The sequence below is a fragment of the Salvelinus sp. IW2-2015 genome, unplaced genomic scaffold (genome assembly GCF_002910315.2).
Source record: "Salvelinus sp. IW2-2015 unplaced genomic scaffold, ASM291031v2 Un_scaffold7172, whole genome shotgun sequence".
Lineage (NCBI taxonomy): Eukaryota > Metazoa > Chordata > Actinopteri > Salmoniformes > Salmonidae > Salvelinus > Salvelinus sp. IW2-2015.
The window spans coordinates 13,275-29,008 of record NW_019948432.1 but is presented as its reverse complement, the minus strand read 5'-3'; the positions used below and the strand labels follow the sequence as shown (position 1 = coordinate 29,008).

The following is a 15,734-nucleotide window of genomic DNA, read 5'->3' as shown; positions in this document are numbered from 1 at the left end:
AGGCACCCAGGCCGTGGAACCAAGAGGATCCGCTAGCTCCTCGGGCTATGTGGGTGACCGCCATCAAATGGTGTCACGACCGAGCATGTATTGCAGGACTCTAAGCAAGCTGAGCCGGGAACAGCGCGCCCTGCAGGTGAGTGAGAGAAATGCGGACGTAGTTGGGTTGGATGAACAAAAAAACTAACCAAACCAAAACTATAAAACACCTACTAAAAATACTAAACAACAAAAACAAAAAACAACCAATAAACACCTCTCCACCAAAAAACAAACTCACAACAATAATAAAACACAAAAACTAACCAACAACAACAAACTAAACCTAAAAACTAAAAACTGAAAAACAACACCAACCAACAAAACATAACCAAAAAACTACAAACACAATACAAAAAAACGAAAAAACTAAAAAAAAAAAAACAAAACACGACACCAAACCGTACAGAACACTAAAAAAAACAACCACCCACGATAAAAACACCACAAAAACCACACAACAAAAAAACTAACACTAACTAAAACAAACTCACAAAACAAAACAAACAACAAAAACACTAAACCTCAAAGGGGACCTAACTACTTCTTGGCGTTCAGGTACAGGGTCGAGGCCTGTGATTCCAGTTACCACTAGTCTTGGCTTGTCAGTTGTGACAGGGTTCGAGGCCTGCTGGTTCAGTAGCCACTACGTCTTGGCTGGTTTCAGTGAGACAGGGTCGCAGGTCTGTGGATTGAGTACCACTACGTCTTGGACTGGTTCATGTGACAGGGTCGAGGTCTGCTGGTTCAGTACCAACTACGTCTTGGCTCGTTCAGTGTGGGACAGGTCGAGGCCTGCTGGATGAGTACCACTACGTCTTGGCTGGTTCATTTGACGGGTCGAGGTCTTGCTTGTTCAGTACCACTACGTCTTGCTTGTTCAGTGTGACAGGTCGAGGCCTGCTGTTCAGTACCACTACGTCTTGGCTGTTCAGTGTGACAGGGTCGAGGTCTGCTGGTCAGTTACCATATGTGCAGTTGTAGCTCCGACAAAGTTCTGTCAATGTCAGATGTTTTAGGCCTTTATCGTGTAGTGTGGCTTGTGTATTGAGACGGTCCCAGTGATTGATAGGTTAAATTAAATAAATTTAAAAAATATATGTATTATAAGTTTGTTGACCTATTTAAGAATGCATACTTTCAGTTTTTCCGAACTCCACTTCATTCACTCATAAGCGTAGAGCGAGCTAGCCCTGCGTTGCTGACACAGTGGCAGGATGAAATACACCCTCTGTGGTTTAACGTAGCCTAGGTCTTGCTGATGTCGCCTAAGACAATCGAGAATGTGTGACGAAGAAGCAAATCAGTACAATTCTGGCCAGGTTTGCATTAAGATTTTAATGCGGTAACATTCGCACAGTGTTGACGTGATTAAATTGTAAAAGACTGAATCCAACGTAAAGTCTGCAAAGGCCTTTAGATGTTGTGAACACTTCTTCCATATAGCCATGTCGTCAGTTTTCAAAATCGTCATTGAAACTGAATATGGGTAATTTTCAGTTCATGAATACTTTTCAGCACCTCATATCCTTCCTTTATTGACTGAACATTGTGTAGATGGCAATTCCTCCAACCTGAAACAACGCCAATGTCAAACGGATCCAGCTTTGAGCGGTTCAAGTGTCTCGGGCAGGACAGTTTCAGCATCCCAACCATCACTGGAATGGAACACTGGAATGGAACACTGGAATGGAACACTGGAATGGAACACTGAATGGGAACACTGGAATGGAACTGGAATGGAACACTTGAATTGCAGTGGTTTAGAGGACACTCGTTTGGTATCATGTTGTCATCTAAAGGACAGGGTCAGTGTTCTGGGCTACCGCAGTGTCCCGCTGGCTTTACAGAGAGCTGGAGAGGACTGGGAGAGGAGCTGGAGAGGAGAGATGGGCCCCACTACTGCTGTCTGTCTATCAGAAGTGTTGAAGTCATCAGAGGTGGGCTGAGAGATTAGGGGGGGTCGTTCCCCCTCAAGCACGAGCAGAGGATTTCAACCCCATTCATCTCAGATGTTCTGAATCTGTTTAGAAACAGATAAGACCTAGCATCTCCAGCACATATACTTAGTGAAATATCATTGGATCTCTGAGAAATTAAGCGAATTGATTGCATCCAAAGTTGGCCAGTTTTTTAATGTATACCTAACATCCGATTTTGCTTTTTAACCAAACCTTTTTTTCTAACAATAAGTAAGCATGAGGACTCCAAAGAAAATGGTTTCCTTCCCTGTAAAGGCAGGACTATTGGACAAGGTATGACAGCATTCTATGCTTGGTTGGTGTCGGCCCTGTTTCAAATGCTATAACTTTGCGTCCAAATCCAATGCAAGTCTTTTACCTTATTATTAGCTATGTTCATGTCATACCATTACATTATTGACCGCTTACAAGAACTGCTATTGTAATTTGGGCAAACTATCCTACTCTTCTCTCTGCCACTCTCTTCTTCTCTAGTTAATTGTTCAAAGTAACTCCTTTCGAAATCAATGTTAAAGTCAAGCTAATTCTGTTATCGTGTATTGCCCTGCTGGCCATAGAAAGAGAGATTGAGGGTGCTTCCTTAGAGAGAGAAGATAGCGAGGTGCTGCTTTAGAGAGAGAGATAGCGAGGTGCTGCCTTTAGAGAGAAGATAGCGAGGTGCTGCCTTAGAGAGAGAGATAGCGAGTGCTGGCTTTCGAGAGAGAGGATAGCGAGGTGCTGCCTTAGAGAGAGAGCAATGTGACTTTTAGTAGAAGATTTGAGATAGAAGGGTTGCCCTTTAGAGAGATTGAGAGGAGAGGGATGTGAGACAGGATGGCTGTGGGTTGGTCTCTTTCGTGTCAGGTCTTCCTGGTTGCCAACATTGGACAGGAAGATAGAGGCCTCTGCAGCTGAAACTGTCACCTCTCTCTCTCGTTGACTGGTAACTAATGCAACCACATGTATATGGACTGGGCTAGTCTAGTAACTAATGTAAAAATCACATGCATACTGGGCTTAGTTTCTAAAACTAATGGAAATCACATGCATACTGGCTAGTCTTTAACGATGTAAAGCACATTATGAACTGGGCTAAATCTATAAACAGGGATATGGGGAACTGGCAGGGCCCCCCTTTTGAAGTCCTCGGACACCAGTCAATGAAGTAATTCATTAGGCCTTCATCTATGGATTTTCACATGGACTGGACAGGGTGCAGCTATGGGTGGGGCCTTGGAGGGCCATAGGCCCTCCACGGGGAGCCAGGCCCCAGCCAATCAAATTGAGTTTTCCCCAAAAATGTAGCTTTATTACAGACAGAAATATTCCCTCAGACCTGGAAAACTGCACCATTTAAATGGCCTTTTATGTCTCCCTAGCAACAAGGTGCAACCTGTGTAATGACCATGCTGTTTATCGCTTCTTGATTCATGCCCAACCTTTCAGGTGGATGGCTTATCTTCGTAAAAATTAGATTGCCCACTAAGGGATGTAAACAAATTGCACACAAAATTTGAGAAGAAATTAGCTTTTTGGTGCATATAGAACATTTCTGGGATTTTTTTATTTCACCTCATGAAACATGGACCAAACGACTGTACATGTGTTGCGTTTATATTTTAGTTCAGGTGTAATATATATATTTTTTTTTTATAAGGCAACACAAGACACCTGTCTGATTTACGCCTGTCTCAGTGGACGAGTCCATTGCCTGTCTGAGTGGACCGAGTCCATTGCCTGTTGAAGGGGCGAGTCCATGCAGAAGGGGATGGCACACCACTATCACCAGTAGTAATTTTTAAGCCTACTGTTAATTCCCATTCATTTCTAATCTACCATGTTTGTGGGTTACGGTAAGCATTCATATATTCATTATTACCAGTCTTACCTTGTCATTGTTGGGAAGTGGACACGTTTTTTGGCAGAGCGTACAACCTAGGCTACACTGTGTTGATAAAAAAAACGTTTTGGTTTATTTAATTCCATTTACGAGTTGTCAATTTATCTCTGTCTTTTGTTGGGTGCTCCTGTCAATCTTGATTAAGGACATGCACCTAGCCTGTTTGAAAAAATATTCCCAGCTCTCTTTCGATAACGGACTCATGCTTCTGATTCCGGTGAAACGTCATAAATAGGCCTACCTGATTACTTCTTATCCCTTGCGCAAAATAGGCCTACAGCGGTGTTTGTCTTGGAGCTCGCTTGGTGCGGAAACTCTGAAGCCCAAGAATATTTTATTACAATGTTGCAAGTTTGTAGGATAAGCTTTGGCTGGACCAAGTTGACAGTTCTACAATGTTCTTACAGACAGTCCATGCATAGCCAATGTGATTTCATAGGATATCTGTTTCTCAGGATATGTTCTACATGCAAGCTGTAGTGTATTTGTTGGATATTATGAGGCTGTTTTTACATAATTACCAATGGCAATAGAAGTTAATATTTAAATTTGATCATTTCTTTTAGATATAAATTTGTGAGAACCACTACAGTTTATTTTAGATATGAAACTTTTATTATTAAAATTAAATAAAACTGTTTCACGAAAAATGTGGCATATGAAAATCATAATGGATCAGTACAGAATGGTAGATAACTTGGCACTTCCAAATGGAAAAGGTTACCGGCGCTGGTGTAAGCCTCATACCGCCGTGTAGCCTTCTACGGCCGCTGGGTAGGCCTCATACGGCCGTGTAGCCTTATACCGGCCGCTGGGTGAGCCTCATACCGGCCGGTGTTAGCCTCTACCGGCGCTGTGTAGCCTCATACCGCGCGCTGGTGTAGCCTCATTTACGGCGCTGGTTGTAGCCTCATACCGGCCGCTTGGTGTAGCCCTCATTACCGGCCGCTGGTGTAGCCTCATACCGGCGCTGGTGTAGCCTTTCTTTCATACCGGCCGTGTAGTCTCATACCGGCCGCTTGGTGTAGCCTTCTAACCGGCCGCTTGTGTTAAGCCTTCATTACCGGCCGCTGGTGTAGCCTTCATTACCGGCCGCTGGTGTAGCCTCCATACCGGCGCTGGTGTAGCTCATACCGGCCGCTGGTGTAGCCTCATTACCGGCCGCTGGTTAGCCTCTACCGGCGCTGGTGTAGCCTATACCGGCCGCTGGTGTAGCCTCATACGCGGCCCGCTGGTACCTCATACCGGCGCTGGTGTAGCCTCATACGGCCGCTGGTGTAGCCTCTTACCGGCCGCTGGTGGGTACCGTCTTACCGGCCGCTGGTGTCCTTTACCGGTAACTTCAGGAGCAGTAACGGGCAGAACTGAGAAGGCCAGCAGGAAGAGGGGATCAGGAATCAGTGTTTATTTCTTCTTCTTTAGGCTATATTGATCTCTAACTCCCTCTTGATAATTTTGTGTAACTTCATTTTTAATCACCGTGCTTAAAGCATCAACAACCTTCTGTGGCCTACGTATAGTTTGATTTTATTCAAACATAGGGGTGATCGACGTTGAGAAGTCGGAAGTTTACATTACACCTTAGCCAAATAGACTTAACTTCAGTTTTTCACAATTTCCTGACATTTAATCTAAGTAAGAATTCCCTGTCTTAGCGTCAGTTTGAGGATCATCCACTTTTATTTTAAGATTGTGAATGTCAATAATAGTAAGAGAATGATTTATTTCGCTTTTATTTCTTTCTCACATTTCCAAGGGGGGTGAGAAGTTTACTACACTCAATATATTTTTTGGTAGCATTTGCCTTTTAAATTGTTAACTTGGTCAACGGGTTTCGGGTAGCCTTCGAACAAGCTTTCCACCATAAATTGGGTGAATTTTGCCCATTCCTCCTGACAGAGCGTGTAACTGAGTAGGTTTGTAGCTCCTTGCTCGCACACGCTTTTTCAGTTTCTGCCACACATTCTTGCTATGGATTGAGGTTTCGGGTTTTGTTGATGTGGCCACTCCATACCATGACTTTGTTGTCCTTAAAGCCATTTTTGCCAACAACTTTGAAGTTGCCTTTGTGTCATTTATCCATTGAAGCCCATTTGCGACGCAAGGCTTTTAACTTCCTGACTTGATGTCTTGAGATGTTTGTCAGTATATTCACATAGGTTTTCCTACCTTCATGATGCCCATTATTTTTGAAGTGCACCAGTTCCCACCTGCAGGCAAGGCACCCCACAACTGATGCTGCCACCACCATGCTTCATGGTTGGGATGGTGTTCTTTCGACTTGCAAAGCCCCTCTCTTTTTGCCTCCAAACATAGATTGATCAATTATGGACCCAAACAGTTCTATTTTTTGTTCATCAGGACCAGAGGGGACATTTCTCCAAAAGGTACGACTTTGTCCCATGTGCCAGTTTCAACCGTAAGTCTGGGCTTTTTATGGCGGTTTTGGAGCAGTGGCTTCTTCCTTGCTGAGCGACCTTTCAGGTTTATGTCGATTAGGGACTTGTTTTACTGTGGAAATAGATATTTTTGTACCAGTTTCCTCCAGCATCTTCACAAGGTCCTTTTGCTGTTTCTGGGGATTGATTTGACTTTTCGCACCAAAGTACGATTCATCCCTAGGAGCAGAACACGTCTCCTTCCTGAGCGGTATGATGGCTGTGTGCTCTTTGGTGTTTATACTTGCGTACTATTGTTTGTACAGATGAACGTGGTACCTTCAGGTTTTGGAAATTGCTCCCAAGGATGACAGACTTGTAGAGTTACAATTTTTTTCTGAGGTCTTGGCTGATTTCTTTTTGATTTTCCCTTGATGTCAAGCAAATGCACTGAGTTCTGAAGGTAGGCCTTGAAATACATCCACAGGTACATTTCCAATTGACTCAATAATGTAAATTGGCCTATCCGAAGCTTCTAAAGCCATGACATCTTTTCTGGAATTTCCAAGCTGTTAAAGGCACAGTCAACTTAGTGTATGTAAACTTCTGACCCACTGGAATTGTGATACAGTGAATTATAAGTGAAATAATTCTGTCTGTAAAACAATTGTTTGAAAAAATGACTTGTGCCAGTGCACAAGTACGATGTCCTAACCGACTTGCCAAAACTATAGTTTTGTTAACAAGAATGTTGTGGAGTGGTTGAAAGAACAAGCTTAATTGACTCCACCTAAGTGTATTGTAAACTTCGACTTCAACTGTATATATTGAAAATACACGTTTTTACATTTTTGACCAATCAAAAGAACAGACGAGCAAGATTTTGTTTAGTCGGGGACATCCTAGATTGGATGATGGTTGTCATCTGTCTGCTGTACCAGGAAGTGTTTCTTGATCAATGTGATTGTTCCCTTGTGGTTTTATAGCTCATGTACTTTGCAAGTTATTTCAATACATCCTGTTATTTCTGTGCAAAGACAATATATGTGTTTGCAGTCACACAGCTTGCTCTAAGGACTGTGGTGGAAAGTCCACTGGGTAAAACTGGTTAAATCAACATTGTTTCCACGTCATAAAAAAAAATAAAAAAAGTATTGTGATGACATTGAATTAAATGGAAAACTGTTTGGATATGAAGAAAGTCATCAAACAAAAGGGAATTTCCTATTTTTTCACCAAACTTTTAACCTTAATCCAATGACATGGTGACATTTCACGTTGAATTCATGTTAGTTGACAACTCAACCAAATGTAAATCAGAACTAGATGTTGAACTGTTGTGTGTGTGTGTGTGTGTTTTCCCATGTCTCTGAAGGTTTGTTGCGGTCCAGCCTGGTTATGTGTATAGCACTCTGTAAGCCTACTGTTTGTTGTGATATTTAGGAAGTATTTAATTTAATGGATTGTGTGTTTTTCTCTCCATCAGGGGTGAAGCTGTAGAAGAATAGCTGAAGAGAGAGAGAGAAGATGCCTCCTCCCCCGCCACCCCCTGCCCCTCCCCACCCCCAACCTTCGCTGTGGTAAGCACGCCAAAGACGTCCTAGTTCTATTGAAACTACTCATATGAGTTAACATGACAATGGAAAATTCATTCAATTTAGATGTAATCTTAGCTGAGACAGCATCACTTCTGTCAGATAATTGTATCCACTTCTGTCAGATTAACTCTCAACACCTTCTGTCAGTAACTTCTCATCACCTTCTGTCAGATAACTTCTCATCACCTTCTGTCAGATAACTTCTCATCACCTTCTGTCAGATAACTTTCATCACCTTCTGTCAGATAACTCTCATCACCTTCTGTCAGATAACTTGTCATCACCTTCTGTTCAGATAACTTCTCTCAACACTCTGTCAGATAAACTTGTCATCACCTTCTGTCAGCATAACTTCTCATCACCTTCTGTCAGATAACTTCTCATCACCTTCTGTCAGATAACTTGTCATCACCTTCTGTCAGATAACTTCTCATCACCTTCTGTCAGATAACTTCTCATCACCTTCTGTCATGAGTGATTGAAGGAAATGTCTTCGGTCAGTACAGTTTTGACCTTGTTCAATTAGGGACACCTTTGGTAGTGGAAGGAAGCGTTTCCGCCATGGCAATGTGATTGTGCATGTTGTAGTCCTAGGTAATACTATATAATTTCCTATATTACTTAACTGGCTTCTTTTGTTGTGTTGTCAACATTCGCAGGCGAATACACAGAAGCCGTCCCTCAACAAGAATGAATCACAAGGAAGAAACGCCTTGCTGTCTGATATCGGCAAAGGTGCTCGTCTGAAGAAGGCTTCACCAATTGACCGGAGTCAACCCGCCATTGACAGTGAGTAAACATTTCTCTGATGGTGTGTAATCTAAAGGCTTTGCTCAGAATGGACTCATCCTCAGTTTAACAATTAGGAAATATGGAAGCTACTTGAAAACCTACAAAGGCCTTCTGCAGATAATTCGATTTCAAAGGCTATGGTCTTGTGCCGGAGGAAAAGAGTATTTGAATACCTTTCTTCACAGAACCCAAAGGTGGAGGAGGTGGAGGAGGTGAGGAGGTGGTGGAGGAGGTGGTGGAGGTGGAGGAGAGGTTGGGGAGGAGGAGGTGCGTACTTTTTTTTTTTTTTTTTTTTTTTTTTTTTTTTGGTTTTTTTTTTTTTTTTTTTTTTTTTTTTTTTTTTTTTTTTTTCCCCCTTTTTTTTTTTTTTTTTTTTTTTTTTTTTTTTTTTTTTTTTTTTTTTTTTTTTTTTTTTTTTTTTTTTTTTTTTTTTTTTTTTTTTTTTTTTTTTTTTTTTTTTTTTTTTTTTTGGAGTCTCTTTGCAGGAGGCATGCCCAAGCTTCGGTCTTCAGGAGGGAACGCAACGGTAATAATCCATCATGTGGTATAATCAAGAGGCTACAGTATGCACTGCAGCCTCTTGAGTTGAGGTTGTATTAATGTGGTTTGTAGCCGTGTTTCAGATAAGCCATGATAACTATCTTGAACAAGTGTAATGTGTTGCTATATGTAAACTGCACYGCGCCACCTTTTTATACACGAGGGGAGGTCCTCGGGACACGTCAATCACAGGTCTGTCAGAGTTGACCAAAGTGCCGAGGTTTATTACATAACAAAACAATAATACAATTCATGACCCCAGAGACACACTGGCTCGGAGGGGGTCGGCAGGGGTCCTCCCCCCCAAAAAAAGTAACTCAGTCCAACTTTAAACGTACTCTTGAAAGTTKTAATCGTGGAATGCACAAGGCACAATTTCTAAATTGGGTAGTGCATCATCAGTTGCTCTCGTCATCTTAGTATTGCAGACCTTAGGGAGTGAAGCTCCCCAGTGCTGGAAGGGGGGCCCCGAGTGAAAGAGTTTGGGAACCGCTGGTATAGAAGACATACATTATGGATAGCAGCAGGGCAAGAAATAATGCTAAGACTTGCATGTAAAACACTTTACATAAAGTATATTCACACTCTTTGTAAGATAACACTGGTGACCAAACACTCTTTGTAAGATAACACTGGTGATTAAACACTCTTTGTAAGATAACACTGGTGATTAAACACTCTTTGTAAGATAACACTGGTGACTAAACACTCTTTGTAAGATAACACTGGTGACTAAACACTCTTTGTAAGATGATAACACACTGGTGATATTCGCATGCGAAAGCACGCATGTAAATTCATACGACTTGCCTCTGCTCTCTAACCAAATAGTTCCCTTCTAAAACCAGCCAGCCCTGGAGGACTCTGCAGAAAGGGTGACAAAACATAAAAACAAACATATAACAAAGAATATTAAACTAGTCCGCTTGCTAGGGCAATACCAGCTCATTTTCCCGGGCGGACTAGACAAACCAAAAAATTACCTAATAAGGGACACACAATTCTTTGAAAAATATAAACAATAATTATAACCCTGGCTCCTTTATAAAATAGCAATATTAAAACTACAATACTTTATTAAATACACAACATTATTAAAAAGACACAATTCATATTACATTGTTAAAAGTGAATACGTTTCTTAGTTCCTGTGCTATACCCTGTTCCCAGCTCACAACCGGCTTCCAAGCGCTTTTCCCCCAACAGCATTGAAGCCTTACTGCAATACAAATCATTGTTTTACATAGCTGTCGTTTACTTGAGTAAGCGGTAAAACATTTACAGAAAAATAAACAAAAGTTGCTGACCAAACGTTTGACAACTTGCCACAAGCACAGCCCATGGGTGTCGTCCATGGCAGAAACACTGGCTCGCTAATCGAGAGTTCCGGCTCGGTAACTTATACTCCAATTTTCACCTGGTCTCACATTCACACCAGCCACTAGGTGACACGGGCTACATATATTTCTGTAATGCATAGAGGACACTAGTTGATTGGTTGTTTTTAACCATAGCCCCATGTAGGACAAAATTAATGATTGACAAGTGGGTGTGATGTTTGAAACCCTTATGCTTCCACAGGAGGCCCTAGGCCCCCCATGGTACCTCTAGGAGGCCGTTCCTCAGGCCCCAGACCGTTTGGTGGTGGGGGYCCCTCTGCTGGCCCTCCMCGGTTCTCAGGGGCCCCMGCCTTTCCCCGGAGCAGCGCCCCCGACCTCCCCAGGGGACGGGCAGGCCCCCCGCGACCAGAGACCCCWGGCGGACCCCCTCCCCCCGTCCCCAACACCCCACGGCCCAACCAGAGCCGAGGGACCCCGCCTGTTCCAGGAGGAGCCCGGATCCCCAGCTCAGCCCCGGCCCCTCCTCCACCCAACCTTGCAGGCAGACACCAAGGCCTGCCCCCTCCCCCTGGCCCAATAGGGGCCCCGTCTGGGCCAAAACCCTCCTTTGGGGCCCCTCCGGTTCCCAGTAGTGGACGTCCCACTCATCCCCCAGCCCCCCACCCTGGCAGACCCTCAGAGGACCCCTTGCCCCCACCCCCACCCCTGGGGGGCCACCGGTACTCCATATCCAGAGATGGACCCCCACAGCCACCATCTTTCAACTCCAAGCCCCCCAGCTCGTCTTCCTCTCGGCCCTCCATCGGCGGTGGTGGAGCTCCCCCTCTTCCTCCTGGCAGACCGGGCCCTCCACTGCTGCCCCCAACGCCTGCGTTAGGAGACACCCCCAGACTACCACAGAGGAAACTTTCACTCAACTCGCCGGCACCCCCACCTGGCCGTTCAGGGCCACTGCCACCCCCTCCCAGTGAGAGGCCGCCCCCCCTGGGTAAAAACCCCTCAGGACGGACGGGTAAGGATGCCGCTTCCTTCAGTCTCCCCTCAGGTCATATAATGATGACCACTGTCTCTTTTTGGGTTAGCTTAGCAACTACAAACATAGCTAACCTTTCTGTGGTCAGTTTGGTCAGACATCAGTACACCGTGTATGTTTTGAGACTGGATGGAATGTAGTTTGTAGCTATGACATATAGCGATGATATACATGATGCTATTATATAGAACTAGTGTTGTATTGAACTCTGTGGTGTAACCTCTTCTCCCCCAGGCCCGCTCCCTCCTCCTCCTCCCTCCTCAGGTCCACGTGGAGGCAGTATAAGGTCATCTCCAGTCCCCTCACCTCCTAACCGCCCGGGAGCAGAGCCCTCCCGTGGGGGACACCGGCCCCCGCTCCCCCCAGACCGACCGGGAATAGGAGGCCCTCCTCCCCCACCTCCAACCATGGGCAACGGCTTCCAGAACTCCCATCCCCAACACGTTGGTGAGTGTAACGGAAGGAATTCATATGATGASTAATCCTGCTTGAGAMCKTACTCCCTAATGTGCCCTTAGCTCCCATTGCTAATGACTTGGCTTCAGCTCAGTGGGCTAAACAGTTTTGTGGTGCAGAGAAGACCCGTGTTTGAACCCATATAGGTCTTTAACTGACCCGGCTGAGAGTTGTGTTTCTCTCTCTGTCAGATGAGTGGGAGGCCCGGTTCCAGTTTCACCCTGTCTCAGACCTCCCTGTCCCAGAGCCTTACATCTCCTGTCAGAAGACATACCCCAGCAAGTTGTCCAAGACTGACGGCATAGGTAGGAACCAAGGGCTTTCCTCCCAGAACTGGGTCAAATGCACGTCAAATACTTCGAAATTCTTGCGCTTCAAAAAGAGCAAACTCCAAGCTAAATCAAGTGTTTTATATATGTATTGATTTGTCCCAAATCTGTTTCCTCCTGAAAGTTTCCAGCCTTCCTTCAGAGTATCTTCCTGTCCTTGACAGCCTACTTGACATGTCTAACTTATTTTCCTCTTCTTTCCTGTCCAGGTTCGGATAAAAAGTTCAGGGGTGCGCCCCCACTACCCCCTATCCCCAGGTAAAGGGGTCGTTTTTGGGATGTCTCCCTCCCTCCCTCCGAGTACATGGATGTAAGTATGTCACTCCCACTGCCTCTGTCTATGAGGCTTATTACACCTCATGGATGAACCATATTTGCAGTGGGACTCACGCAACCATGTGTTTCTGCCTGGAGTTGACAAAATATTCTCATTTAACGAACAGCACCCCAAACCAACCAAAGTGGCAACAGAGGCTCGTTTTATAGGCTATGCATTTGGTTTTGCTCCTCTATGTAGTGTTGAAACTGTATACTTTTGTTATCATTTTTCACTGTGCCTTTTTTTTCTATTCTGGATTGTTATGAAGGATCTTTATCAGACTTAAGGGAAACATGTTATGAAGGATCTTTATGAGACTTAAGGGAAACATGTCATGAAGGATCTTTATGAGACTTAAGTGAAGCATGTTATGAAGGATCTTTATGAGACTTAAGGGAAACATGTTATGAAGGATCTTTATGAGACTTAAGGGAAACAAAGGGAAACAGTCATGACGGATGCTGTGCCTGTCTTCGCCAAAGGGCAACCGAACTATGGCATATCAGTTACATTGTTCTAACCATCAAAGGGTACTTTTCCATACAATCATGTGCAGTTCATAGCATGTCGTGAACTTTGTTTTTACACGGTAGAGACAAAATGGACGCTTGTGTGTTACAGTATGCGTGATTGAACTTTAGGTGAAAATGTAACGTTTTCTTTTTGCTTTGATAGATAGAAAAACATCCCTCATGACAGCTGTTAGTTTAATTTTGTATGATTTGAGTTGTTGGGAAGGACTCTTTGTTTTTATTTTCTAAGTTATGTGTTTGACAATGTTTTACTATACAGTTACAGTATATCTTCTGCTTCTGTACTACTGCTCTGGGATCTCTCCGCTACTTGATATTAACATCAAGCTTGTCTCAGAACCACTTGCAGAGTGACAATCCAATATTTGACCTATGAAAGTAAATCAATAAAATGTATTAAAATGTTATACATGATCCTGAAGTTATGATACGAATGAGTTTGCTCATAGTGTGTTTAATGTATGCAAGGAGGATTGAATATGGATCAAAAAATGCTGGCTGTATGCTGATGTGTGAGAGAAGTGCTATGTCAGTGTTTTCTCTGTTCTGTAAAGAAGATGATATGCTTTCTGAATAGAGAAATGGGGGAATGGCATGAGCATGTGTGTTTGACCAAAGACAATGGGCTGCACTAGGACGTAGTCTCATCCCACAGAGGCAGTGTCTCAGATACAACTTGCATTGGAGGCTACGGGACCAAACAACCAGAAACATCCTGCAGAAATGGAACGCTTCAAAAAGAGGACCATTAAAGTTGTGTGTTAGTTCCTCCTCAGGTGACAGACATAATGAATACATCCTCGTGGGGACATTTTTCTTTCAGTCTTCTTTCAGAATGTATTCTGTCTCTTTGTTCCCTAGTTATCTCTGTTAACCCAGAAGTCAAATCTAGCGTAGTTTGGTCAGCGACACGCAGAAACTGCCCACGGGAGATTAGTTCCCTATGACATTTACAATGGTACTGCAGAGTGCTTTATGCACTTTGCTTCAAGGGAACTTATATATAATTTTTTTATGCATTCAACTGCGTTTTGTTTCTGCCTTTTGAGTGTATTTCTTCCTGATGCTTTTCAATGTAAAACAAAGCAAACTATTTCCAAATGGATTTTCTAATAAAGCAAATAAAGTTGGAATTAGACTTCTTGTGTTCTCGTACAATTTAAAAGGAAGTTAGTTGCTTCACTACACTCTCAAACTACACTATTTTAGAATCTAATCACATTTTTAGGGGGATATGCAGCTAGTGGAGTATTCTAGGTTTGTACTATTTTAAAGGTGTCTAGTCTAAGCTAATTCGTTGATTATTGACAGGTCTTAACTCACATTATACAGACCTCTTGAGAGACCCTTACCAACGTCAGAGTGCGTTCGCTTTCCACCCAATTAAAGCCGAGTATAGCTCCTCGAAACAACACACGTTGGCGACATTGGATGCCTGGCTTGTCACTCATAATGTAGGCGTTGTTGACAAATTGCACGAAGCCACAACTGAGAATTGTTACTGCATCTGGGATCCTTGGGACATAACCTTAACCCTTACCATTTTACATTTCAACTTCAATTGGGGCAACGTCAATGTTGTGACGTGCCAAGGATCCAAATAGCATACGCCAAATGATAATAGCATGCATTTGTACTACCGTTAGCTAGCTGTCAAACAGCAATAATAGGACGAATTAGACTAACGTACATTTTTGATAAAAAACGACAAGCGCGTGTTAAATATGCAATATCTCGTCACCAGATGTGCAAGGTATGACGCTTTTATCTTGTATTTTCGAATCTGTTTTTAGCACGCGAGCTAGCTAACTTTAGATGTAACTGTTACTAGCAACGAAATAGCATGCTAACTTTAGCTATTTACAGTACTAGCTCCAAATCCAATATTGGCATCGTTCAAGACATCACGAGTTACACGTATAAAAGGTACTCTGTCAATACTCACATGCTGAAATCCCCCATGACTATTTTTGAGAGCAGTTTCAAATGCCAGTTGGGAGTAGGCTAAAATGCAATATTATCTGTGGTATGCATGTCATCAGCACTGCACTCCCTCGTAAATAGCTTTGTATTGGTTATTTTTGACAACAGATTCTCCCTCTCCTGTATAGGGTATTGGTAGGGCCAGGAGTTTTTTCCTGTCACTTGGTCAGGAAACGCTTTGGTCCTTGTGTATTACATGTTTTCTGAAATAAAATAAAAAAGTGTATGACCTATCCGACTACTACTCACCGATTAATATGTTTCAACAAGGACATTGCGGGTGTATTAGCCTGAACTGGTGCCCAGCATGACTGTTCTGTACTCCCGATATCGAAAGAATATTCCCATCTGTGAAAGTAATTTAGTCCTCATACAACCACAAAACAACCATGGATACCTACGTAGCCATCCATGGCAAAGACATATCCCACAACCCCCTCTCCTCACCCCAAGCCATGTCTATCGACAAGCTTTTCCGGCTCTCCTGGAGTGTTTTGGATCATCCTGTGTGGATACGTCGCCGGTAACAGAAT

The 15,734-nt window shown here is 43.4% G+C and overlaps 1 protein-coding gene across 1 annotated transcript; it reads left to right on the top strand.

The window, feature by feature from the left end:
• The first annotated feature begins 7,788 nt into the window (after nt 1-7,788).
• LOC112079188 (WAS/WASL-interacting protein family member 1) lies at nt 7,789-14,353 on the top strand. The gene is given in 12 exon segments (XM_070442247.1): nt 7,789-7,833; nt 7,836-7,858; nt 8,536-8,665; nt 8,854-8,880; nt 8,883-8,915; nt 8,918-8,939; nt 9,143-9,194; nt 10,691-10,697; nt 10,790-11,560; nt 11,816-12,028; nt 12,229-12,342; nt 12,576-14,353. Coding segments are annotated over 12 exon segments (1,473 nt in total). The 5' UTR covers nt 7,789-7,805; the 3' UTR covers nt 12,629-14,353.
• Nucleotides 14,354-15,734: the final 1,381 nt, after the last annotated feature.